The following is a 26,530-nucleotide window of genomic DNA, read 5'->3' as shown; positions in this document are numbered from 1 at the left end:
GCAAGCAACGGATGATGAAGTTTGTTTGGTAGCAATTTTGGAAGGCAAACAACGTTTAGAAAATAACTACAGTTACACTTGTCTGGTACAGTCAAGGTGTAACAGATTTTTGCTACGCGTATTTGACTAAGATGTTATGTTTAACAGCTGGTTTTGAATTAAGGCAGTTAATTTGATTGTACTGAGCCGATCGGTACGAGAAAGGCGTCATGGAATGGTAGGAAAAGGTATTTTCGAATCCACAAGTAGACAGCACTGACAAAACTGCGGAAGTTACAGCCTAGTAGCTCATAATTTTTTCTAGTAAAAACTGAAAAAATGAATTAGTGTTCATTTGATGTGCGGCCTTCCTGTCAGCATTACATTTCCTAACTGGCCCTTATGTTAAAAAGGTTGCCCACCCCTGCTGTATAAAGACAAATTGTATTGAATTATCGACAAGCTTTCGCACAACCGTGCTTCATCAGGTCGGAGTATAAATGAAAACAATTAAAAAACACGTAATACCACAAGCGCGAGTAAAAGGCGATAAGATAGGTGACGACGTATAACAGATCCACAGGCACGTGCTCGCAAAGACGTGTGCAACTGCCAAAAAGCAAACAGTAATTACTGGAGGTTTGCGCTTCAAAGTGCTCTGGGTGTAGCAAAGCTTGCTATGTGGCGTAATGCGACATATAGCCCTACTCGATTAAGCCTAAAAAGAAGAAACCTAATAAATATTTTGCTAAATAGTGATCTAAAACAGATTTCTTTTAACAGGATGTAGCCTATTGTCGATTATTTAGGACACGAGCTTACATAAGTAGTTCACATGCTAGGTTAACATAAAACTTTTAAAAAAATTAACTATTTTAACATAAATCAATTTATATACCATTTAGCCAAATATGAAGTGTTTCACTATAAATTAGGTCTTACGGGTTTTTATGAAAGTCTGATTACTTGCTAAAAGGAACATTTTTAAGTATGAAGTTTGTTTAATTTAATCGAACCCACGGCTTAAAACGATACGGAGAAATTTATCAGAACCAGTAAATAGTCAAGATATTATAACAATTCTTAAAATTACAAACAGATTTGCTTGTGAAAAAACTAATGCTTATAAAATATCAAAAATAGAATAATGAGTTTAAAGCTGTAAAGCAGTGATGGGTAAACTTATTGTAGTGGCCGGCCTTGGCCAAACTTATTCTTGTTGTGGAAACATGTGGAATTCAAGTTTTTCGTATATACAGTACCATAGTATTAAGATCAACGACATAATCCAGACAAATAAGCAGTAATTTCCACTACAATTAAGCTCGAAAATCAGAATTTCTAAATTCATCGCAATAAGGCCTACTTTAACAGTTTTCACGAAAATAAATAACAGATAATTTGGGTTATCAGAGAAGCACATACTGGTGCATTGTACAATCTGCATAGCGAGTTATTGTATTTAAAGATAAGCCCGAGCTTAGCACAAGGTCTAAAAATAGAAAATGACACTGGCTTTCATTGTTCAAACTGATGCGTTCTATTATGTTGTCGAAATTCAATCCTTTAAACAACAAGTCTCGCTCTTTGAAATATAATAGCTCTTTGTCTTATCGAAACGCCCAAAATATCATCACGAAAAATGACAAGTTTCTCGAATGTATAAATGACCCACAATTTTCACGAGTTATTAGCGTTTGTAATGCAGTTTTGTTAACGCTTGTCAAGAATGAAGTCAGGTTACTTTATCGGCTGCGTTTATGTTGTTTTAAGCATTTGCAGCAAACATGCCAAATCTCAACAAAGCGGATATTTCGTTTGTAAGGCGGTAAGTGACGTTTTCGTGTCGAGTTCCCATACCCCTGTTTTGGGTGCACGTGGGCCTCCAGGAAAATCAGGTCCAATGGGCATTGTTGGCCCGACAGGACCCAAAGGAGAAAGGGCATCAATTGATTGGAACGCCGTCGATCAAAGAATCAATTCCAAAATACACGGTAATCTGGCATACCAATTAAGTAACGTAAAATCGTTTTAGATTTAGACCAAAGGTGCCGTGCGTCCAATTGCACCAAAAAATAAGTTGGTAACTTGGCGTTTCTTCGCATTGCAAGAATTTATGACATATAGGCCTACTTGTGTAATTAGCTTTGTATGAAACTCCCTTTTAAAGGTATTTATTTTGACATCACGTTTTATCGTAACTTTGCAATGTCACGTTATAATGCAAACTTATGACGTCATCTCTGAATAAAAATCATGCCCCCCCCACACTCCCGAACCAAACTCGAAATCGAAATTCTCAAAAATAAAACACACACTTTTTTGACTAAAAATTACTAGTGTAGTTGCTTATTTAAAATTTGCAATATGAGTCAACCTTCCACGACGCCATTTTTTTAATCTGTTCGATCAATAATTAAATGTAAAATATATCACTGTTATTCTATATTTAGAGAACAGAATATGCAACGGAATAGCGTACGAGGGTCGGTGTATCCAGCTTCTCTACACATCTGGGCCAGGAACAAATAAACCTGAGGCGGTAGCAATGTGCAGCGACCGTGGCGCTCGACTCGCAGATCTCGATACTAAAGTTCTTTATGATATTGTGTTTAAGTATGTCCAGCGAGTCTGGAATGGTTACACCGATAACAATTTTAACTTCGTTGAACTGTGGGTAGCATCATCCTACAACCGAACGGTAAGTTTTCAATATCTGCTTACAACGGTTAACAAATACCCTGCCAGAAATAACGCAGTCTCAATGGAGTTTAGCACAATACGCATAATCCCTTATTCGTAACAAATATATTAGCAGGGCTCAGGCGCGGATCTGGTAATTTTGTTTGGGGGAGGGGGCCTGACAGTTTTTTCAAATATGACGTCACAAAGTTAGGTCATAACGCGACGTCACAAGGTTACATCTAAACGCGGCGTCATAAAAAGTAACCTTATAAACACAACATAGTTCGTTCATTAGGTTCAAAGTTTTAGATTGGACAAGTTTTACGTTCAATACAAAAGCTATATAACGATGTAATCGATTCGCGCAAAGCAATAAACGCCGTTATGTTGTTTAAGTTGCCCAAAATTTTATTTTCGATGTTGCGATTGGACGTACGGCGAATTTAGGACTAAAACAATTTTATAAAAATGGGTTAAGACATTCTAGCAACAAATATAGGTTCTAAAAAAAGAGTTAAAATAGGTAAAAAATACAGTTTTAGTGGCCACTGCCACGCGGCCCCTTGGATCTACCCCAGATAGGGGACACATCTATGACATTTGTTTAGGGGCATAAAGAAGTTGTTTAGAGATGACGTCATACCTTGACGTCCTAATACAAGTGACCTTAAGTAATGTCCTATTCCTGGTCAAACTAGTGCGCAAATATGCAACTAGAATTTAATTGAAATATATTCACATAGATGGCGAGAAAGCGTTCAACACGTTTATTGTGTACAACACGGTTAGTTTGAAATCAATTTGTTTTTGTTGTTTTAGTCAGGGTTGGTATTTAACAGCAATGGAGATCCTCTGTATAAGAATTGGTTTCCTGGTTATCCTACACCCAACCATCCCTTTATGGCGATATCTATTCCAACGAGTTCGTCACGAAAAGTTAAAGGAATGTTTAACGTAAATCAAGGCCACGATTACCCAGTACCTTTGTGCAGTTTTCCAATATAGGTGTATTAACGTTTGTCTCCGTGTATGTACTTCCTTCGTTGTATGATGCTAAAACTTACATCCGAAATCCAAATGTGCCTATATTCGATTGCGTATCATAGATGATATATGAATATGGTTAATTCATCACAACATTTTACTAATTAGGGCTTACAACAGCACCAAAGTGCCTAAATTTAAAAAGTTTTGACAAGGATATAGTTTAGTTTGTCAGACTTGCAAAACCCTTTTAATATACTGCCGCGGAAGTAGCCTAACTGTCCTCAGCAACAAAAAATTGAAAACTATACTACCTTAGCACGCTTTGCTTGTATAATGTATATAGTTACTGTTGTAGAGTGGAACGCCCTCCTAATATCGTTGAACATTTTGCGTTTTAAGTTTGGTAAAGATGTGGCCAATAACTATATGGATCCTAATAAAACTCACTAATTAGTCTTGATAATTAGTAAAAATTATAGAAATTATTCACTCATTTCGCACTAACGAGATGGATACTAAATGGGATGAAAAAAGAAATATAATATGATACCAGTACCAGTATTCGTTGTTTAAATACAATATATTTAAAGAATATATTCGTTGTTCAATACTGTAAAATCTTTCCCATAAGAAATTTGTAAAAGAAAATCTTTATTCAAGCATATTTAAACGTGCCAAAATGACAATGAATGTACTGTTGCTTCGATTAGCTATGAAAGTGTTGGGCATCATTATTCATTATGTATTGCCGACTACTGCGTGCACCTTGAGGTTGTTGAGTTTATTTTATACCAGAAGGCGCAGAGTAGAGGACTGTGTTGTAAATAAGTCATTTGAAATAACACAAGTCCAAGTCAAGTCCCAGTCAAGCCAATAATACAGCAAATTAAATTAGTAGGCTAATTCTTTATACTAATAAAACGATAAACTATTACAATCGGTAAACTTGTCCGCTTATGAGAATTAATTTAACTAAAAACAAAAAACACACATGTTGTAAGGTTATTGTTTTACGTGAAAAAATTACGATAAATACCCTAATTTTAATAAAAACTGTTGAAACGAAAACACTTAATTTCAACCCATGACTTAAGCCCAATTCAAGTCATCTGTCCTAAATACTAAAAAAAGTTTATGGTATTTATTGAGATTAGATTAAAAGCCTCTAACTGAAGTCTTATCGGCATAGCTGACTTGATGTATCTTAGGGAGCTCGCTATGTCGGCAATGATAAGATGAGGATGCAGCTTTTTTATTTTGCTTGGTGGTCAACGTTTTGTTTATCATGCTTATCCTCATGCTTGGAAAAAAATGCTTAGCCTATATCAGTGGTTCTCAACCGCGGCTCCTAACCATCTTTTTAGAGGTTCCCTTCAGGGTTAAAAAATTAAATGATTTTTTAGAAGCATATTTGCACACGAGTTCGCTCAACAACAGCAGGTGTATTAAGACTAACTGTTTGATGACGTATTTTTGTAATTTCAACCCGGAAAATTTTCATGAGCCCTAAACCAAAATATCGGATCTGCCGCTGCACATAACATAACGCGATGCCAAAACAACCCTCGAAGAAAGCTTGCCTTTTTCAGCAAGAAAATAGGACATTTCAGAGTAAATGGGAAGAGAAACATTTTCAAAATGAAATAGAATAAAAGACGCATTGTCTTCTTTGGTGTGAATGGTTGCTATTAAAAAAAATTGTTTTTAATAAACTGCTTGATCGCTTTGCGGCTCCTTTTAAAATCGACTGTTCAAATTTGGCTCAGATGCTTACAAAGGTCGAGAACCACTGGCCTATATACTTGCCGACAAGAGACACAATTGCGTAAAAGGAAGAAACACGTATAAGCCTAACATTTATGCAAATATAATATTGAAAAAAAATAAAATATCGTTCTGGGTGTCAGGGCTTCCAAAATCTTTTTTTTAAATGCGACCCCTTAAATTATTTGAATCTTGCAGCGATCCTTCACGAGTGACAAATAGAATCGTTTTGGCACTAATACTCATTCGCCAAGCAAAGTAAGACTCTGTTTAGATTGAAAATTCATAGAAAGCAATATAGTTTCAAAATTTACAAAGTTAGCTAAAAAAAGTGCAATTATATAAATTTGTTTCAAGATGATGTGGGTCTACTCGCGAATGATGTGGGTCTACTCGCGAACCACAACACTGCAGGGTCGCTTAACCCAGCATACAAAGCCCTGCTATAAAAAAATATTGCTAAGTTTTTGCCTAAAAAAAAAACAGAAGTTTTCGCCTACATGCTAAGCGACTTTTAAAAACTCGTATTTTGACCATTTGCGTCAACATTTTCATTTCAATTTTCCTTGAATAAACAAGATTCTCAATAAGCGTTTATTGGTTTTGTGATAATATGGAATTATTGAATTCAAAACATAAAACCATACGAAGTTATTTCTTTTCGAGAAGCAAAATAGCTTGTTATTTCATAACTTATTATAAGCGAAGAACAAAGCAACCTTACATAAGTAAAAAAGGTTTAAAACTCATACAAGTGAAAAATCTAAAAGCAGGGCGACAAAGACTTTCTTTGTTCGAATTGATCCATTCTATTACGTCACCAACACAAACCAAGCATACACGAAAAACACCACACTCTAGAATACTATAGTCTTTTGTTTCATGAAAACTAAAATATATCAGCATGACGAACGATTAAGTTCCTCAGTATATAAATAGTCGGTCGATCCTCAGTGAAATTAAAAGTCGTTTTAAACTTACGTGTTTCAAAATTAAGAATGAAGTTGGCGATGTGCCTCATTAGTTTTATTTTCGTTGTTTTAACTGCTTTCAACGATCCTGTAGAATCCCAACAAAGCGGATATTTCGTTTGCAAGGCAGTACGGGAAGTTTTCGTGACAGGTTCTCAGACCCCTGTTTTGGGTGCACGTGGGCCTCCGGGGAAATCAGGCCCAAGGGGATTTGTTGGCCCGACAGGACCCAAAGGCGAAAATGCAACAATTGATTGGAACGCCGTCGATCAAAGAGTCGTTTCAAAATTAAACGGTAAGCCGATATGGTGAAGTGTAGAAGTTTGTCCCACACTAAAGCGTTTATAAGTTATACTGTACAACAGTTTATGGAGATAAAAGTGGCGCCTTCAATTTATCTGTAAATTGTAGCAATTTACGTTTTTACAAACAAGCACACTCGTTTTTTTACTGAAAAAACGGCACAGCAGCTTGTTCAAACAAACCTAATGTTACATATTTGCCTTTGGTTCCAATAAATAAACACAAATTTTGTTATAAACATTTCTGTTTTGAAACAAATCACATCCCCGTGTTCTTTGTACTAGAGTTTCTTTTTGTAAGAAATTCAAACCTATATTATATGTGGTCACGATAGCACCGTAATTCAATATTTAGAGAACAGAATAATTTGCAACGGAATAGCGTACGAAGGTCGGTGTATACAGCTTCTCTACACATCTGGGCCAGGAAAACGTAGACCTGAGGCGGTAGCAATGTGCAGCGACCGTGGTGGTCGACTCGCAGATCTCGATACTAAAGTCATTTATGATCTCGCGCTAAAATACGTTAAGCGGGTCTGGAATGGTTACACCGCGTACAGTTTTGACTTTGTTCAATTGTGGCTCGCATCATCCTACAACCGAACGGTAAGTTTTTAAGAGTTACTTTTAACCTTTTGAGAAAATGCCACCTCAAAAGTTTTAGTATAGTACATGTTTTTTTCGTTTCAAGCGCTGTGGCACCTAGATATTTTTTTCGCATGTATTTTTTTTCAAACTATGACTCAATTAACACTAAAGTATCCTCAAGTCGAAAGAAAATAAAAACGGTTTTAAATAACGTCAAAAGCCTACATGTTAATAGCACCATACAAAAGACAACAATTTAAAGTTTTTTAATAATTTCCTTATGCTCTAAAAATGTTTTGGACAAGATATTGTTTAACAAAATATATTCAAAAGGTAATTATCAGAAATAACAACGAATTTTAAGCATCATAGTCGGACATTGTGATCACACACATACTGTATTTTTCGCAAAACTTATGCCGAACTACATCAAAAACATGGTGAATAACGGCTTGTTATTCCACTGCCCTAGTAACCACTATGGCAGGTATACAAAAAAATGATTTTGTACTTCAGTCAGGATTGGTGTTAAACAGAAAAGGACGGCCTTCGTATGTGAATTGGTATCCTGGTTACCCGCGATCGACTCGTGCCCACCACTGGATGGGAATATCCATTCCAACAAGCTTGTCAAGAAAATCCGAAGGAATGTTCAACATAGACCATGGGCATGGCTATCCTGTTCCCTTGTGTAGTTTTTCAATGTGAAGTGATAAATTTTGCTTTCCTGTGCAGATATTTCATTTTTCAAAAAAAAAAAAAAAAAAAAACTTTTTTTCATTCGTACGGCCCAACGGTGTATACCATGGGATTTAAATAAAACTTTAAAGTTGTACGAACAAATCAATGTATCTTCAGTGAAATTTCATCGCGGAGAAATGGTTTCGATGTACTTAACCAACGAGCGTTAAAAGTGTAAGCTGGGTTTCCTCGGGGGCACCGAGTATATTATATTATTTACAATCTTTCGTCTATTACAAGCTTAACCTGTGTTTATAGTCTTATTATGACCCGAAATTTGAAGAAAAGGCAAGCTCAATTAGAGAATTCAGCCTTTGTTAACTCAGTGACAAAAACAATATATTTAGATATGTTATCAGGCTAATTAACATTATATGTATTTGGTTGTCGAAAAACCAGAATTGTGTGCCTAGAGAAACCAATTTAAAGATTAACATTGGGTGGCATCTTATTTCATTTATTTGACATGAGTTTAAAGTCAATACATCATTGTCTGTCATTTTAATTTATTAAAGGAAGGAACATATTTCATTTCATCAGTTAAAACAATGCTTTTGTCTATATTTTTTGGCATTCCTTAAAACGTACAATGACACAAATAAAAATCTGTTCATTGCAAACTAAAATTTAGTTTATGAAAGGCGTTTTATTTTATAAAAATTAGAGGTGAACATACGTTATTCATTTACATATATTAAAACTTAAAACATTATTATTGATAAGTAACTTATCCTTATGGTAGAAAATCGTCCTTTTTAACCTTTGTTAGCATCTGAGCCAAATTTGATTTTTAAACTCTACAGGGAGCCAAAAAAAGATTAAGCATTAAAAAGAGTACTTAATTACCAGCAACATATCACACCAAAGAAGGTGTTTATTAACTATTTGAAATTGGGAAATGTTTCTCTTCCCATTTACCCTTTAAGCTCTGTTTTCTTGCTGGATGGTGTGAGTTCTCCTTAAAAGTTGTCCTGACATCGCGGTATGTTGGGTGATGCTGAACTACACAGAGTTTGACCGCACATAAAAAATAGTCCAGCGTGTCTCAACCGTGCCTAGTGCGAAATAACATGCATCTGTATGTTCCATATCTGTTAAAAACAACAAAGATTCTAAAATCACCTTTCTTACATATTTTGATTATATCTGTACGACTTGACGTTTTAACCGTCGGAGGGCGATATAGGTCTCAATTAAACACTTTGTAAGATTTGTTATGTTAACATTAGCGTCAACGAATACCGTATATATTTAAAACAGTATATCTTAAGCAGGGGCGGTTCCATTGATACCAAGCCATGCAACCCTTCCCCAAACTATATTAGAAATCGTTTTTTTTTTCATTTTTGCGTAGTCTGTTTTAATCAAACTTTTCAGCACGAGGGCGCTGTAGAGGCTGTGCACACCATGACTGTGCTTATTTAAATATGAACATAACATCGAATGTACAACGATCATATTTAAATTAACATTTTTTTAACTTAATAATTTCGTACTCGCAAAGGTTTGTTCCATTGATTATTAGACTATAGCAATGGTTCCCAAACTGTGGGCCATGGCCCAGTAGTGGGCCACGAGACCATTTTTAGTGGGCCATAGAGTTAATGTGACAATACAGCAACTATATAATTTGATGCTTACCTTACAACTACCAATCAAAGTTTCGCCAACTCATATTATCGCGTTTCCCAAAAGTATTTTTTTAACGAAATAAGTTGACGCCTCGATCAGTTGGTAGCAGGGCTGGGGGGCCACCGTAAAATAGCATTAGCTCTGGCTCCAGCTCCGGAGTCATCAGGCAATTATTAAATGGCTCCGGCTCCAGCTCCGGAGTCGTAAAACTCAAACCTTTGGCTCCGGCTCCAGCTCCGGAGTAGTAAAACTCATATCCTTTGGCTCCGGCTCCAGCTCCGGAGCCATCAAACACACACCCAATGACTCCGGTTCCAGCTCCGGTGCCACCAATCACTTATTCAATGGCAAGTTTTAAAAATTGCTTTTGGCTAAATAACGTTGGAGATGGAACAAAATATAATTTCTTAGCTTTAGCACCACAAATTGTAAAATGGCTCCAGCTCCACAAAAATAATAAAAAGGGCTCCGGCTCCGGCTCCACAAAAATAATAAAAATGGCTCCGGCTCCGGCTCCAGCTCCACAAAAATAATAAAAATGGCTCCGGCTCCGGCTCCAGCTCCACAAAAAAAAATAACAATGGCTCCGGCTCCGGCTCTGGCTCCAGAGAAAATGCTTAGCTCCGGGCTCCGGGTCCCCAGCCCTGGTGGGTAGTCTTAAGTTTTTTTCGCTACGCAATTAACACGGCAGTGCACTTTTGAAATTCAGTCTGTTGAAAAAGATATTCAATTTCATTTAAAACTGAAAAAAGGATTATTTAGTTACTGTTAGATTAAAGTTCGCTTTATATATTATCCAGGGCGATATGTCTCATTTATAAAATTGGTTAAATATCGTACAAGAAAAGATTTACGGCACATGGTGTGCCGCGAACTGTTTTACGAACCAAATTTGGGCCACGTAATAAAAAAGTTTGGGAATCACTGGACTAGAGCAAACTTTAACATCTTTGCAAAATGACAATTTTGTTAGTAGTCACAATCCTCTAACTTTTAAAACTTTGTGCGAGTAAATGTACTAATATTTTTATGTTTTCTTAAACTATGACAAATGCGCCATAAAACTAAGTTTCTAAGTTTATTTCATGTTTTTAAGTTTATTTCATGTTGACTCTTTTTAAGTGTAATCTATTTAGCCTGTTGGCAATGAATCCGACTATTCCTACTTAGAAATTAGAAATGGTGAGCACATAAGTACTTATGTCGTTGGGTCAAATGACATGGGTCGAAATTAAGTGTTTCCTTTAACATTTACTATAAAACTGAGCTATTTATCACAAATTTTGCACGTAACGCAATTAGATTGCTACGTTTATTTTTGTTATTTTTAGTTGAATTACTGCTCATATAATCGGACGAGTTTACTACTTTTAATGTTAATCTTTTTAGTGGTATGTTAGTGGTTTGACTTGGAGATGACTTGCTATAATAATGACTTGAGTGCGACTTGATGTGGGCAACTGATGACTTAGACTGGGACTTGACTTGCTAGGCCTATTTGTTGAAAAAAACTTGACTTGGACCTAAAGTAATTTCACAAATGACTTGACTGGGACTTTTCAAAATGACTTGTTTACAACACTTATTTCTATACAGCATCCTTAAATAAACTGAATGTCAAAACCTGCACTATTCCTAGCCTTACGATTGACACACATTAAAATTAGCTGTCCACACACAACAAAACATATACGCACAACAAAACATGTTGCGTGAAGACACAAAATTAAACTATAGATTATAGAAAGTGAGGTGGGTATAAACTAGTTGGATTGGGAAAAATAATACCACAGTGTGTTCCTATTTTTAGCTTTTGCTTGATACTTTTATAGAGAATGCATAAATTTTATAAAAGAACACAAACGTTTTAAAGATATTAGTAATCAGTCAAAAATACAGCAACCAATGAGAAAACCTTAAAAAACGAAGAATTGTAGCGTTATTACAATGTTTTAAATATGAGGATGTTTAAAATATAAGCCAAAAACTTCAGTTCGGTCAAGTCCTTGATAAATTGACTCACGTACAAGTCAAATCGTTAGCAAAAAAATGGAAGTCAATTCCCACTCCAAGTCATTGTCATAGCAAGCCAAGTCTAAGTCAAGAAATTTGCATCAAAATATGAAAAAAACTTATCACCTTATCCAATTCGGAGCGATATTTTACTTATTAAATACAACTAAAACGTAATTTAAATATATAACTCTTTTACAAGGAGAATTGGGGATTAAACTAAGCTACTTTTACGAAAAATTATTTAATCAAAACACCAAGTCACGTTGTGTTTCCGAAAGACTAAGCCAAGAAAAGTAATTTTGTACAAAATACTTAATAAGTCATTTCAAAACGTTTTTTGCTTATTGTGCCTCATTGTCCCATATGTTTAAGGAGCGCCATATTTGAAAAAGAAGTTTATAAAGAGTCTCAACACTTAGCGACAATCAAGACAAAATGTAATATAGTATGCTATTGTGTGGTTGTCGTACCTGATAATATCCAGCTATTACTAACATTATATGCACGTACTCTTATGATACTTGTGTCCACTCTCGATGTTAATAAAATATGAGTTACAGTTATACAATGGTCGTAAAAGGTAGTGAAAAATATTGTAGCGTAAAATAACTTGTCTCAAACCATGTAAAATAATAAAAAGTCAAAGTAAACCCAATATAATTTTAAGATTGAAAAATGGGTTAAACTAATTTAGTGTCAATTAGTTGTCGGTCTTTGTTATAGGTTGCTCTAATGCAGTGATTCTTGCTCCCCAGCAAAACCACGAAATATTATACCTTTTTTATGATAATTCGATGTACCCTGCTGACAGAATATCAAACCTACAGATAAAGAGTCGACAAAATTAAAATGAATATGTAAAACTGCAATAGGCAGCGCTGAAAGCCAAGACTTATTACGGAATTTGGATGCGCTAATCATCTGCTATATTTGAGTTTGTTTGAACGTATGACATGTAGGTATTCATTTTATACGTATATATTCCTGCATTGATGCATACTTTTTACAAGGGTGTAACTGTGAAAAAACAATAGACTTAGCTTATAATGGGCCTAATATACTCTTTACATTATTGCATATAACCGAATAAATAACTTTTTTATCCATTTTCCTCGCCAAAACAAATTTCCTTCCCAATTTCAAAATGCCAAGTGGTTCCCCCTTTAAGAAGCACTGTTCTTATGTTTTTAGTCACACAAAATTAAATTTTAATATATTCTCATCAAGGCGGTTTTAAAGTCAATTCTAACTAAAGGTGTATTTACTTTCAATACATTATTTTAGTTCCAAAAGAAGGCCATAATTTGTCTTCCTAAAAACGAATTTTGAACTTAAAGGCGGCGTTCGATGTGTGTCTTGTTGACAAGAAAACAATAGGGCTGATGTGAACTTGATTCGTCCAACGAAGGAGCGTTAATTACAGAACGCCAGGAGCTAGGTACGGACGCGTCGGCGCGAACCCGTGATTAAGACTGCCGCTTGTTGTAGCCCCGGGCGTATACCACATTCCGATCCGCTCTAGGTTGGCACTCTTGCGTGTGTCTAAGCCCATTTTATGGATATTAACTTTTACCGATCGCTTAAAGTCTACCGAATGTATAAATATGTTGGCTAACCCTGAAAGTATGGTTTAAAAAAAATGTATTAACAAATATGTTAATACCACGGACTTTTCTACTCTTTTACAAAGTTCATAATTCCATGTAATGAGGTTATAAATTCCAATTAGCATACGGATCTTGGTTAGCACTACAATCTAAAAGTTCCTCTATTCAAGAGACTTCTGGTTTTCGTTTAAGTTACGTGTTCCGAATGTTGTATTAAGTTATAGTCTCTGGTAGTGGTTTTAAAAGATACGAAGCAAAATAAAATAAACTGGTGTTTTGCAAGCGGTTTGCAAACTTTATTTTCGTCATCGATACAACATAAAAGTTGGGGAGAGCGAAAACATATGAGCGGGAATATGTGTAAGTTGTGCGTGACATGAAAAGGTTACCAGACGTTCATGAAAGAACACTATTACGCCTAGATGAATAGTTGCGCATATTAAAAAGACTCCCATATACATTAACGAAGTGACGTTGCAGAACAGAGCGCAAAGGCGAAACGCTATGACGAAGTAGGGCAGGTGTGCGGAATTTACAACGGATGAGCGCTAAGGGCGTGGTCGCTTTGCTTTGCCACGTAATGTGCTTGGAAAGTTTTGTTATAATATGCAACAAAAGGGCAACGAAAAGTTACAACATTGTGTCTCCGTAAACGGCAAACGAGTACAGACAGCGCTGGTGGAAATGAATAATAAAAAAGCAATGTTAAAGACAACGCCCGGCGATTTATGCTACAAAGCCCTTGTTTCCGATCCCTGAAAGGGAGACGCCACTATGGGAGGAATGGCTACGACTCCGGTAGGCGATTACAAAGATAGCCATGATGATGCATATGAAAGCGAGTGATCCCATCACGGCAACGACCGCAATCACGGTCGGGTTCCACATCGATCGGTCATTCGGGGCGGCTAGAAAATGGAAGGGGAGTTTAGAAACTTTTAACATGTGTATGCTTGCTATTTGGCACACGTAAATACAGCTAAGACTAGTACAACTATTTAGTTGGGTCTAATTTACAAAAAACTTTCATTTTCCGGTTTGACGAAGGTACCCCGCAGCACCTACCACCTGCAATTCTTCAACAAAGGATATAGAAAATGCTGGAGACATTGCCGGTGGCAAACGCGGTGGGGCGCGGATTAGTAGCAACCGATTTTACGAAAGAATACCTGAAGTTAGTCGCATCCTACCTTGGTGTTTGGCGTTCCTGTAGAGATCAACATCTTCTTCGACATATGTGACTTTGATCTGATCGTCCGGCACAGTTTCGATGGTCAGGCGTTTGACCGGTCCTAGGGTGATGACGTTCTTTCGGTTGAAGTCCTCCGGTCCGTAGACCTTCTTGGTCTCTTGCCCAACATCGCGACGCTTACGTCTGGCAGCACAGGTCTGGAACCAAGTGAACCAGATTGTTATTAGGGAGTGCCGTTGGCTTAACACTCACGAACGTTAATTCGCCGGCGGCGTGTACGACACACGACTACGCCCTAAACTATTCCATTAAATTTGACAGATGAACAAATTTAAAGGAACGAGAGAATTCTAGTAAAAAATGCGGTAGCCAATCGTTCTGAACACGAATTGCAATCGTTACGCAAACAAATCCGGTATTGCACTTATGACACTACCCGGAAACTTTCACGAATTAACAGCACGCTGGCTCGGCCTCAACACGAGCATGTCGCAGATTACTTTTACACGCATTAACTTAACACAATGAGCACCCACCGGTTCGCATTGCTTGTTGATGCACACTTGCAAGTCGCAGTGAAGCCAAACGTTTGTGAAGTCCTCGGCGCCGCCGACAAACTTAAAGACGGGGCTGTTCCATAGACCCTGGTGCGAGTTTCCGTTACGGGTAACTTTCACTGCTCCGTCGGCAGCTGTAGAGACAGAACATCTGCAAAACAACACGGAGCCGGTTATTTTTTTTTTAATACGGCATAAACACCACATTTAGTTTCAATTAAATTTAAAAACTAACGCGATTGTATCTTTAACTTCTTTCATTTAAAGTCGGCAAATACCGCAAACCGTAAATATACGTATATATACCTTCGAAAAATTCTATTCCTGCAACCTCTTCCAGCGCAAGGATACACCAACTGCCAACTTTATGCCAGCACAAACGCTACTAACGAGTTGCCACGTTGCTTGCTGTGGCTCCTGCTCTCGCGCCGCGGGTTTTCACTCCGCGCGCCTTTTTCTCTTTTTGGCTCGCGCGAGAGCAAGGAAGAAAGGCGTTGGCCCGGGTGCGCAGGGCGATCACGAAAAATTCACCAATCTCGCAATTATCGTGACGCCACCTCGTAATTATAACTGCTTAGGCAAACAAAGAAATTCGCAAGCCCGGAGAAAAATTGCTCGGTCTTCGAACGCCGCGGGCCAAAGCCGTGCACTTTCCTGACCACAAGTGATAGCCGCGGGGTGCGACACGAATGCCACAAGAAGCCCGCTATAGACGATCTGTATAGTTACTCTGGTCAACAACAACCCGCCTTAGAGATTGTTTTAATTATTGCGTGTCTGCCCCATAATAACACGTCGACACAGACAACGTTTCTAATTCTCTTTTGTAGCATGTTTTCACAATATTTCGTAACCCTTCGCGTTAGTATTTGTTTTCTTAACGGGTTTGAACACAACAATCAATAAGCCGGCTTATCTGAGTCAGCGTGGAAAACAATCCACTTAAATTTGGTAATTAATACTAAAAAATACTAAAAATACACAATTGTCTTTATAGAAGATGCAGCCAAGTGGTAATACATATATTTGCAAATAAAATTGCAGCTGGAATTCAAAACAAGCGCTTGTACACCAAAATAGGATTGTTAAACAAGATCACGTATATTTATCTGTAAGCGTAAAAAACAAAGTTTTTATAAGCTGATACAAACTTTAGCGAAACAAGACAGTTTTTGTACTCCTGAACACATTTTTATGGTTTTGACATAAGTTAATTGTATACAAGTTTTGATCTTAAATGCGAGCGAAAATAGTTTGCCGCGTACTGCAAGTGTAAATTTCCTTTTCAAGAAAACAATGCACAAGCTTAACCAAAATTTCCGAGAAAAGAACAGAAGAATTATGACATTTTCTCCACTGAACTGCGACATGTCGCGGTTCAAATATCTTAAGGCGTTAGGCCTACTGCAAAAACTGTGCCTAGATAAAAGCACCGCGATGTAAAAGTTTGTTCGTCTGTTATAGCAAATTAAACAAGATTCAAAATTTGCCAAAGGTTGCGCGAAAAAATGTCAGTGCATTTATCCATAACAATATTGGGTAAACGGAGGTTTCACTACTTTGTCAGTTACTATAAACTTATGAATTTTCTACATAGTGCTACCTTAATCAATTATATTTGTTAAAGTTATTTGTGAACAATTTACAAAAACTATTTTTACAAGTAACAGCGGTCGAAAAATGTGAACTAGAAGGGAAATTGATATAAAGGTTGCGCTAAGGAATAACTGGACTAAAATCGCTTTGATCGCGTCACGAAGGGCCCCGGGCGACAGAAATTGGCTCGGGACGAAAATTGCATCTTTCAAATTCGGCCTTCCAATCGAGAAATAAGAGCTCCGGACGAGATTTTAATAACCGACCAACTCGGAGTATACGGCAAGTGCGTCGTTTAAAAAAGCGCCAAATTGCTCGGACTTGTCATTATTAATAACATAGCGCGGTATATCAAGCGTTCTTTTGCGGTGAATGAATACCCGTTTAAACTTAAATGTTCTATTTTAACGTTTACAAAATGAATAACCCAATTCGATTGCAAAGGACGAACTTTGTTTTTCAAAAGATATTTTCGTTTAGTCGTTTTAAAACTTCTGCAAAAAAATAGGTTTCCTAAGGTTTTGTTTTAAGTGGAAAGGCAGTAGTGGTAATAAAACATTATGTTAAACGCGACATGAAAATGCTAAGAAGGCGAATGTTTGAAACAAAAGAGTATATAGAACAAAATATTTATATCATAACTTTTAAATGCTTCATAAAACTCCAATTACAATGGGTTTTAATATTAAGTAAAGCGTATTCAAATGACCGCTTAAGTTGAACCATGTCAAATGAATTCACATGAATCGAAAATTCAAAAGTCATTCTCGTTCAGGGCGCGCGTCACTGACATAGGCGATTATTTCGGTTGACACCGCCCAAGGCCTTTGCCAAATCACTAGTCTGCCACGTAATCTTTATAACTTGTAAAGTGTGGGAAAGAAGCTGGCGAATGAACGATTTCTACTCTACCACAATGATTATATTCTACACGGCCAATCTGTGAGCAAAACTTTGTGTATGATTGACTTATGATTGGCCTCAAATGAACAGCCGAAACAAGGATTAGTTAGGCATAACCTATTTTCATCGCCCAAAAAGAAAACAATTTCGCCCAAAAAGAGAACAAAAAGATTATACAAATGGAGTTTTGCTTTTGAAAAAATTATCACCTCTTTTTTTGATTATTCTACGCATAACGGGTAAAAGTAACAGACAGATTCACAATTATATTTGGTGTTTTTTTTCTAATTTTTTTAAGCATTGATAACGCATTCGATATACATAATTTTGCTAAAATGAAAAAAAAATGGAAAAGAGGGTGATATTTGGGACATCTTTAGAAGACTAATCATTTTATTTTGAACAGGAGGTTTTACGATAGGAACTATGTTAACCCTATAGGATAAGTGAGTGTTAAATTTTTTCAGTCGTTTTTTTAAAATAATTGTTTGTCTATTTTGCACTTGTCTAAAAATTAAGTTATTTTTTTTTCACCAAATAACGACTAAAACATTATTCAACAATAATCGCCTTATATATTTATGCAAAAATTAACAAAAATGACTCCTGGGGTAATTGATTATTTTACTCACCCATCGCTAATCAGGGGGTATTGGGGAGTGTCCTCTGGGTCGGCGGAGACGGTACCCCAGCACTCTTGGATAAGCAAGTATATGTCTTCGCTAACATCACCAAGCAGCGAAACTCCTGCAAAACAAAATATTTAATTAAAATGCTGTTAACAGCACCAAGTCGCAGGGTGCTCAATTGCTCACAACCCGCTTTATTTGTAAATTAATTCTGCTATACTAAAGCCAACTGCATTAACCAGGATAAACAATAAAACTCAAAGTTTAAAAACCAGAGTAAAATCAGGATCAGACATTTTTTTAAAAGTAATATTTATTCGCCTATCCTGGCATCGTCAGTTCCTTAATTCGAATGTTAACCAGGATACAAATGTTTGTAAATACAATCTCTAATTAGAACTATATGTTTGCGTCTATGTATTAGTTAGAATAATGAATAAAGTTATATGCGAGCCTTATGATTTATTTGTATTTGCAGCTGTAACATTAAATTGAAATTTTAATTTTGCTCGGTAACGTCATCTAGCGGCTTTATTAATTCGTACCAACAAAAAGCGTCTGGTCTGCCTCTAGGGTCGGGGGTTCTGTGTAAGGAGTGCTGTAAGAAGCGTCGGTGTAAAGCGACATGGACGCTTGGAATTCCCCTACTCCGAAGGCATCTGGGATTGGAATCGGACTGAAAATAAAAAAAATCACCGGTTATGATGTTGAAGAGGTTACCGAACTCAGACAGTTTAATCGATGTTTTAGATCGTTAAGTCATTAATTATACAACTAAAGTGTATTCTGTAAGAACTATGGCTGAGCACATTGTCTTTTATGAGAGTTTACTATTTAGGACGTTTCAAAAAGATTGTCTCGCCGGTTTAAAAACACATAATAATTCATCAACGGGTTGTTAGTTGATCTTTGACAAGCGTGAATATGTTATTCTTGTAGCTTCTTCGACTCACATGATCGTGATATTGGGAATGAACATCGTGCTGACGTTTAGGTCTATGCGAAAGGTGCAGGTAATCTTGGCACTCAACACTTTTGGGTTGGAAGACGGTCCAACGACGACCCCATAGGGGTAAGTGGGTCCAGTTTCGACTGTCGAGATCGAGTTGGTGTACCAAACGTGGGTTTCGTTTGTCTGAAGTCACAAAGGTTTAATTCGAAACTTACCATTATTTATCGTTGTATTCGTGTTCATCCAAAAAATATTCGGAGTAAAAGACTAAAAAAATAAAAATAAAAAAAAAAAAAAAATCGTTAATATATTCCTGATATTTGTATACCTTGCATGGTATTTCAGAACATATTAAAATATTAAACATAAGTTGTGAATTTGTTAATGTCGCATACGTACCAGTTGGTTTCGAATCTACAGCGCTCTCTAGCGGTTAAAGAAGAAACGTTTTCCCATTCATTTCAATGAGTCATCTAGCGGTTAAATAGGTAAGGTTTTCATTTAACCGCTAGAGAGCGCTATAGTATAGTAACCGACAGGACTCTTTTCTCCACAATACTTAATTTTTAAATTTTATTTCTCGGTATATAGTATTTAAATTCATAAGAATGAAATGTTGTTAATTTAGATCTAATGCAAGTTTAAAGAATTTTTTTTAAAACAAATAGGGCGGTTGGGTATTTCAAAAAGCTTAGGCTGCGACGTAGTAAAAATTGAAATGCTATAATTCACGCTTTCTTCAATAAAAAAAACAATATTTTGTAAGGCTACGGTTGGGTTTTCCCATGCAAAAAACAGATATGTCATTTTCAGTTGTGACAAGAAAATACTGACCTCCTGGTGGGTGAGACAGCTCGACAGCGGGTTGATAACTTTCATATAGAACTCGTCATCCTCGAGGTCGAAGGCACACTTCTTGTCGTTGAGGTGGACTTGGCCCATGGTGTAGCCCGCGCTAGCCACCACCTGCTTCTTGATCTTGGCCGTTATGCTTCCATGGGAGCATACCACCTGAACCATTTCTATGAGGGTAAACAAATGCGTTTTTATTAATTGGACATATATATTGGGACGTTAGGTCATCATACCCAATGAAAATTTGGTAGCAGATATATGCAGCTGAACCAAAACGGTATTGTTATAATTTACTTTCAGAAGTGTTAAGAAGAAACATCTATTTTACGACCACACGCATGGATGTTGAACTATGGCATTGTAGAGCGATAGCAATACTTTATCGAGAAATCACCTGCGGTTATTGTATGTTCCGGTATTTCACTTTTAAATTTGCTCATACCCGAGAAACTAATGTATACTTGATTAAAATTTCAAAGTATGCCCCCTGTTGCCAGCGACGCAAATAAGGAATAAGCCGGCGCAGGTATTAAATTTTAATGTTGTGTATAAAGGCAGTATCCATAAATAAATTACCTTGCGCTATCGTAGACGAAACATAGAGACACAGGAACACAAAAACTGCCTTCATTCTGCAAAACAAAAGAAACGCATCATAAATATGATATAATGAACATGAAACAATTTAGTCAGAAAAACTGATTTTTGATAACGGCTACTAAGAATTTTTTCCAGTTTATGTTACTTGCAACGCTATGCATACTATTAAATATTGCTATTTATATGTCATTATATGATATAAACAGGTTTCGTCGCAAATGTTGGCTTTGTTTTTATTAACCCTTCATTAAACTCGTATCATTCCCGATGTGCATCTTAAAATATTGAAACCGTTAGGTGGCGCTCATGCATTATTAATTGCTGATAATGTTGATAGAGACATTTTCTCTTCTTGAGGCACATTATTACGAATAATGTAGTCAAGGTTCATGTTTTTGGCTTTATTTAATAAAATTGGAGTGCCTTCACGGAAGTCCGAATTATTTTTAAAACCGGATATTATGTTACCAGAAATGGGGTTTATTACGTGGCTTCGAGATTTCACCAAAATATAAACTTACAAAATTGTTTTATAAAATGTGTGACAATTAACAAAACTATGTTTCCCATAAGTTTGGTAATGTTTTTATGAGAGAGTAAATTCAAGCGGTGCCCTTATATGTCTCTATCTGCGTGAATGTGCTGCGATGTTTTGAAGGGTTATACCAGTGGCAATGAGTAGTTCCTATTGTTCTAACTTTACAAGGTTAATAAAACGAAGGCCGACGATATTTTTGGCTTTTTGCGAACACGATGTGGTACTTGTCACGGAAGCCGTGTGTTGTTATGGGCGAAGCTGTATAGCCGAAGCTAAATCAGGATAATACTATAGCACAGCGGATCACACTTGCCATTGCCGCTGGCTACTAAACGCTGTGCATCGTCCGCTAATCCTGTAACACTGGACGACGCAAAGCAATGTTAACGAAACATTAGCGTTAACTTTGTACTTGTTATTCAACTAAAGGCCAAGGTTCTTTGGTATAACTCTGGTACTGTTGTAGTTGACGACAAACCAACCCACTGACCAATAGTCTCAGTAGTTTTATCGCATGACACTATTGTAGGCCTACTAACGCATGAACTATATACGCCTTTACCTTGTTTTCGCGGGCCGTGTGAGATGCCGACCCCTGTGCAAACCATATGTAGAATAAGCGTTTTAGCAAATGCCAATTTTTTTATTATAAACTGTTATTGATTTGGAAAAAGTGTTAATACCGACGATGTGTTTAAAAAGACACGATTTTTGTTGAAATGAGTTCTTCTGTTAAGTCCCCCGTTTACTTTCGCGAACTGCTCGTTTGTGAGGGCGGTTTCAGTTGTTTGTGTTAGCGGGAACAAGCAAATCCCACTCGTGCTGTTTGTTTATGTTTCCTCGGCAATACATACTCGTAAGGATCGAGCCGAAACACCGTTGGTTTCCACGTCATGGTAATCTTTAGCAAATGCGTTCAGTAGAGAATTTGTCATTTTTTGGCGTGAACTGTATGTCATTGTACAAGGTAAAACTTTTCGCAAACGAAAGCGGGTTGCAACGGATTACGGGTCACCGCTAAAGTGGCCTGTGTAAGTTTACAACCACACAAGCCATAAAACATCAACAAAGTCAAACGTTTTCTTGTAATACATTTAAGAAACGAACCAGGTTTGAAACTATAGGCGTTAGATGCACATTATTGCACAGTCATGCGTTGGCATTTACACGTCTTTTGCAAATAGTTACATGTATTTTTACCGTGCCCACGTTTTGCCTTTTGGCACTAATTTCCACGAGAAACCTGTGTTTTACAGAATCTTTTTGTTGGTTGTACGTTGACTTTTTGTTATACATATTTTGCTTTTGCTGTTTCAAGATACCGTGTTAAATATTCGCGACAATTTGGCGTACCACAAGAACTTAATCTTTTTCGAACGCAATTTACTGTAAAAGTAGTCGCAATCTAAGGTGGCATATATACAAGACATAGATCAAATCGCAACGCAAAGAGGACGCTAATGGTCATTTGACCTTTCAAATGGAGTTTTGATTACGTAGCGTGATGAGCTCAACCCGTTTGTAATGTTCGCTGACAGGGGTCGATCGCTGAAATGTGAATGAAAATAAATCAAGCAATCACATGGGGACTGAGAAACCGGTTTCGTTCCACTGTCATACAACACGTTAACTTGCAAGAGCTTGCGCGGTTAGCGACTTATTAGGATTTTTTAAGTTAACCTCAGATATAAAATTCAGTTTCGTACTACCATCAGTCCAGTATTATTGTAATTATAATTATCAGGATTTTATAACACATATGTTTTGTTGGCAAAAAAATGCATAGCTTAGAATTGCTGGTATAATTTATTCATAAAAATAAACGGTTTTGGGGTGTGTGGATAGACTAAGCATCGTAAATCCCGCGACATATTAAATTGGTCCAAGAAATGCACGAAATAAAATGGCAGCATAAAATTTTAATGCCGCTTAGAATTTTCGCTATTTAATAACAGCGCAATCAAGCACGGCAAAGGAGCGGCAGCTGCTAAATATCTGGATATTTTGGTTAGGTCTACCAGTAAATTTTTAGGACGTATGATATGTCTGATGTATTAATAATAGGCTGTACCAAGCGTGGCGAGATAAGCCAGTGGCTGAATGTCAAGAGACCGAATATGGACTTCTAGCGACTTTTCATTATCATCTGCTGTATGCACGGAACTGCGTGTCCTCTTGGCTTTGGTGTATTTTACATCAATAATTCAAGCCAGTTATAATGTTCGTGGGCTTATAAAGCAAGGCGTCTAAAGAAACTTTCAAAATGACCTTTATTTGAACAAAATTAATGTGAAATAATAAAAAAGCTTTTTTAATGGAAAAAGGGCATACTTCGCACAAGAGACAGTAATATAGTTGTATAAAACTCTAGTGGTTCTATTTTATAAAAAATGATTAGATTTGTTTTATATAGGGGATTATATTTTGGCGTAGCATAATCAAAACAAACGTGACAAATCTACACGCGATTACAAATCGTAATGAACAAAAAAATTAAATCGAGCTGTATTTTAAAGTTTACGAAGAATGTTTGTGCATATGCGTAACATCATCTGAAATCCATTACCTATAAAGGTGATGTGCTATATTTTAACGACCAAAATGTTTAAAGCTTGAACACCGCGGTTCTCAATAGCAAATAAAGTATCCGACTGTTTCCTATGGCGCTTTCTTTTGCCCGGAGCGTATGAATAAATAATTGCTTGGAATTTTTTGGAACATTTTAACCGCCATGCTCTCGACAAAGCTGCAATTTCGTTAGGCAGTTTGTGTCAAACTTATCATTTTCTTGCAGCCAGGATTCGTGCCATAGCGAACACAAGTATTTTCAAAGTTTTTGAAATGTTACGTATACCGTAGTGGGGGTTTGTTTCTAACATATCAGAATTGTTCGTTCCTGAATACACCGGAAAATGCAAAGAAAATAGATTATAAGAAAACTTTGATACAATTAAGTCTCAGATTCGCGAAAGCCCTGTTTATTATATATTATTAGCATACTTAATTAAAAATATGTATTTGTAAAACCATTGTAATGCACACGTTAAAATGCATTCACTTGAAACAAAACCAATATGCATGTAGTAGGATATTTGACAAGAGCGACAATTGGAAAGCAAGCAACTGATCTCGCGATTAATTGTCGCACACCCACATGTAAATAATCAGCGTGCCCAAGAGCCCAGGTGAAGTGTTTTACAAGGTGTACCCGCCTCGGCGCTCTAACAGAGCCTAATTATGACGAAACAAACACACCATTCGCCTCGTTTGTGCGGTTTAGCGAAAGCGGGGCTCTTCAACACTTAGTGATGTGTTCCGGGTTTATTCCTAAGCCGTACCTCGAGTTTTTCTGCTTGAATTTTGCACTGGGTAAACTTATAATACTTAGTTAGACATAGCCTTATAAGGTAAATTAAGCCAGAATTTTAATCACCTTAATTACTTTGACACGAACAAGAGCCTGCTTTCCTGTTGTGTTTGTAATTTTCTCCTAACTTATCTGTTATTTTGTGCGGTCAGACACAGTACGTCGTGGTCGCAAACAGGTCCATAGGGATGCATACCGAGTATACCACGCCGACAGCCAATTTTTCGTTCAATTGATGTTACACGGAATTACTTGGTTCCGTAAGAACTATAAGATGCTCTTCAAAAGGGCGTTTTTTCATTTAAAATGTTTTTTACATTTTAAATTTTGCGCTCGCAACTTATCATTATACTTTTCAGTTTACTCTATTGATACATTGAATCACATTTAACTGTGTTAAACACGCGTTTGGCTTCCAATTTTATAAAAGGTTTTGAGAAAGAATGGCGATCCCTGCATTTTGATAGTTCCAGCTAGAACTGTGGGAAGTTAATGAATAGCCGACTATGGTTTTACGCAACCGTCGTCATGCCCCATTAACTTTATCTTGATAGAGAAGATTTGTTTGTTATTTTAGTCATTTGTGAACAAAAAAATTGGAAAATTTCTCAAACTGTGGACAGTAATTGTGTGACTAAATGCGATGTGCCTGACCAATAACAAATAACTGCCTTATTAATCAATCCTAATATTTCAGCTATAGAAAAGTAACAATGTCAAAACAACGAAAGGGTACCGGGAACGTTTTATAAATTGGATAACACCAAATGTAGAGTTTGTTTTGAAATGAGCATAAAGTCATAAACTTCGTTCAAGAATCACCAACCAACCATTTTTGATGAAAAGGCTAGAGGTAAACACATTTAACAAGATACTTAAAAGTTAAACACAAATAAAATAAGGTCCTTTTATATTTTGTTAGGTGAAACTATATCAGCGGTCATGTATTTGTAAAAAATTTGCTTACCTGCAGGATTTTTTCTTCGTCGTCGATTTACCCGATGAAAGAATATAACAGATTGCCTATAAACACTTATAAACGAAATCTGTTCAAACAAAGGTGGATGTTTTATTCATTAAACACATGTTTTGTTTTTAGTTTAGGTTAACTCTTTTTGTAAAGTATGATCAAATTAAATACACTGGGTTCTTTAGCTTAATCAAACCAGACAATAGCGATAACTCTTTTCCTGTAGCTAAAGACTCTTGCTGCAATAAAGTCCAATAAGCTTCAAGGCATCGGCCACTTCCATAAATAAATTTAATGCACCTAATTGCGGACGGCTATATAATTCTAAAGGCGATAATTCTAATTTATTGCTGCGTCTAACATAATATACATCATTAAATTTTAAGCTGTGCTGCCACAACGACTGCAACGCTGAACTGGTGACTGTCACGTTCGGCGACTCTCCGTCATGTTTCACGATGCAAATGCGCATAGAAAAAAATCGGCGCACCATATAAGAATCGCAAGCCTCGGACCGCCGTACCCTCCTTTTTTAACCTGTTTACTTTTCTTAATTTTCTCACAAAACCGCTCGGCATTCCACGTGGGGGCAGTCAATTATGACGTCACAGTGGCCTGTGCGGAGGCAGAAGAAAGTCCTCACATACGTTGGCCGGGCCGTAATTGTTCAGGTTGATCGCCGCCTAGAATATAAATTAATTACAGTCCCGAAAAGAAGGGACAACAAACAGACCTAGGGCGTATGTGGAAAGGCGGAAATTATATCTCTAATTAGAAATGGTGTATCTGCTCTCTTGTACTGGGTATAGCCATGGCGTTGAAAACTGAACTTCGTTTACACTGCGAAATACACCGAAACCCTTTACACGCCACCGCGGTCGAATAATGGGGTGAAATTTATTCATTTTACCTAAATATTTCCGCCGATTGTGGAAGTGAAATTGGCTGGCTTACACGGTCTGCGAAAACCTTAAATTCAACTATTTACGAAAGTGATTTCATACAAAATTTATCGATTTTAACACTTGACTGTTGCTCTTATAAATGGCTATAACTCAAAAATAATTGCAGGAAAGCATCGTTCAGCGCGTTCCCATAG

The 26,530-nt window shown here is 36.8% G+C and overlaps 2 protein-coding genes across 2 annotated transcripts; one reads left to right on the top strand and one right to left on the bottom strand.

Moving 5' to 3' along the window:
- The first annotated feature begins 6,405 nt into the window (after positions 1-6,405).
- Positions 6,406-8,030, top strand: LOC146133199 (uncharacterized). Its single transcript, XM_083397984.1, has 3 exons — positions 6,406-6,681; positions 7,044-7,294; positions 7,793-8,030. The coding sequence occupies exons 1-3, from the start codon at positions 6,414-6,416 to the stop codon at positions 7,982-7,984; spliced, it is 711 nt and encodes a 236-aa protein (XP_083254110.1). The 5' UTR covers positions 6,406-6,413; the 3' UTR covers positions 7,985-8,030.
- Positions 8,031-13,526: 5,496 nt separating this feature from the next.
- On the bottom strand, positions 13,527-25,509 carry LOC146133198 (uromodulin-like). Its single transcript, XM_083397982.1, has 9 exons — positions 25,429-25,509; positions 20,533-20,588; positions 19,936-20,123; positions 19,103-19,284; positions 18,695-18,825; positions 18,153-18,267; positions 15,001-15,172; positions 14,463-14,661; positions 13,527-14,180 (listed from the first exon to the last, which is right to left on the bottom strand). Exons 2-9 carry the CDS (start codon positions 20,585-20,587, stop codon positions 13,999-14,001), a joined length of 1,224 nt encoding a protein of 407 aa, XP_083254108.1. The 5' UTR covers position 20,588; positions 25,429-25,509; the 3' UTR covers positions 13,527-13,998.
- Positions 25,510-26,530: the final 1,021 nt, after the last annotated feature.

Source organism: Ascidiella aspersa, chromosome 9 (assembly GCF_963924565.1).
Source record: "Ascidiella aspersa chromosome 9, kaAscAspe10.2, whole genome shotgun sequence".
In the NCBI taxonomy this organism is placed as follows: Eukaryota; Metazoa; Chordata; class Ascidiacea; order Phlebobranchia; family Ascidiidae; genus Ascidiella; species Ascidiella aspersa.
The sequence above is the reverse complement of the archived record's forward strand: the minus strand, read 5'-3'. Positions and strand labels throughout refer to the sequence as shown.

Bases quoted from the DNA above. Each gene is read 5' to 3' on its own strand.
- LOC146133199 (XM_083397984.1), top strand. From the start codon at position 6,414: ATGAAGTTGGCGATGTGCCTCATTAGTTTTATTTTCGTTGTTTTAACT. The intron at 6,682-7,043 runs GTAAGCCGATAT...TTCAATATTTAG, and splicing joins AGTCGTTTCAAAATTAAACG to AGAACAGAATAATTTGCAAC. The intron at 7,295-7,792 runs GTAAGTTTTTAA...TTTGTACTTCAG, and splicing joins CATCATCCTACAACCGAACG to TCAGGATTGGTGTTAAACAG.
- LOC146133198 (XM_083397982.1), bottom strand. From the start codon at position 20,587: ATGAAGGCAGTTTTTGTGTTCCTGTGTCTCTATGTTTCGTCTACGATA. The intron at 18,826-19,102 runs GTGAGTCGAAGA...TTTTATTTTCAG, and splicing joins ATTCCCAATATCACGATCAT to TCCGATTCCAATCCCAGATG. The intron at 14,181-14,462 runs GTAGGATGCGAC...TCCATTTTCTAG, and splicing joins CAGGAACGCCAAACACCAAG to CCGCCCCGAATGACCGATCG.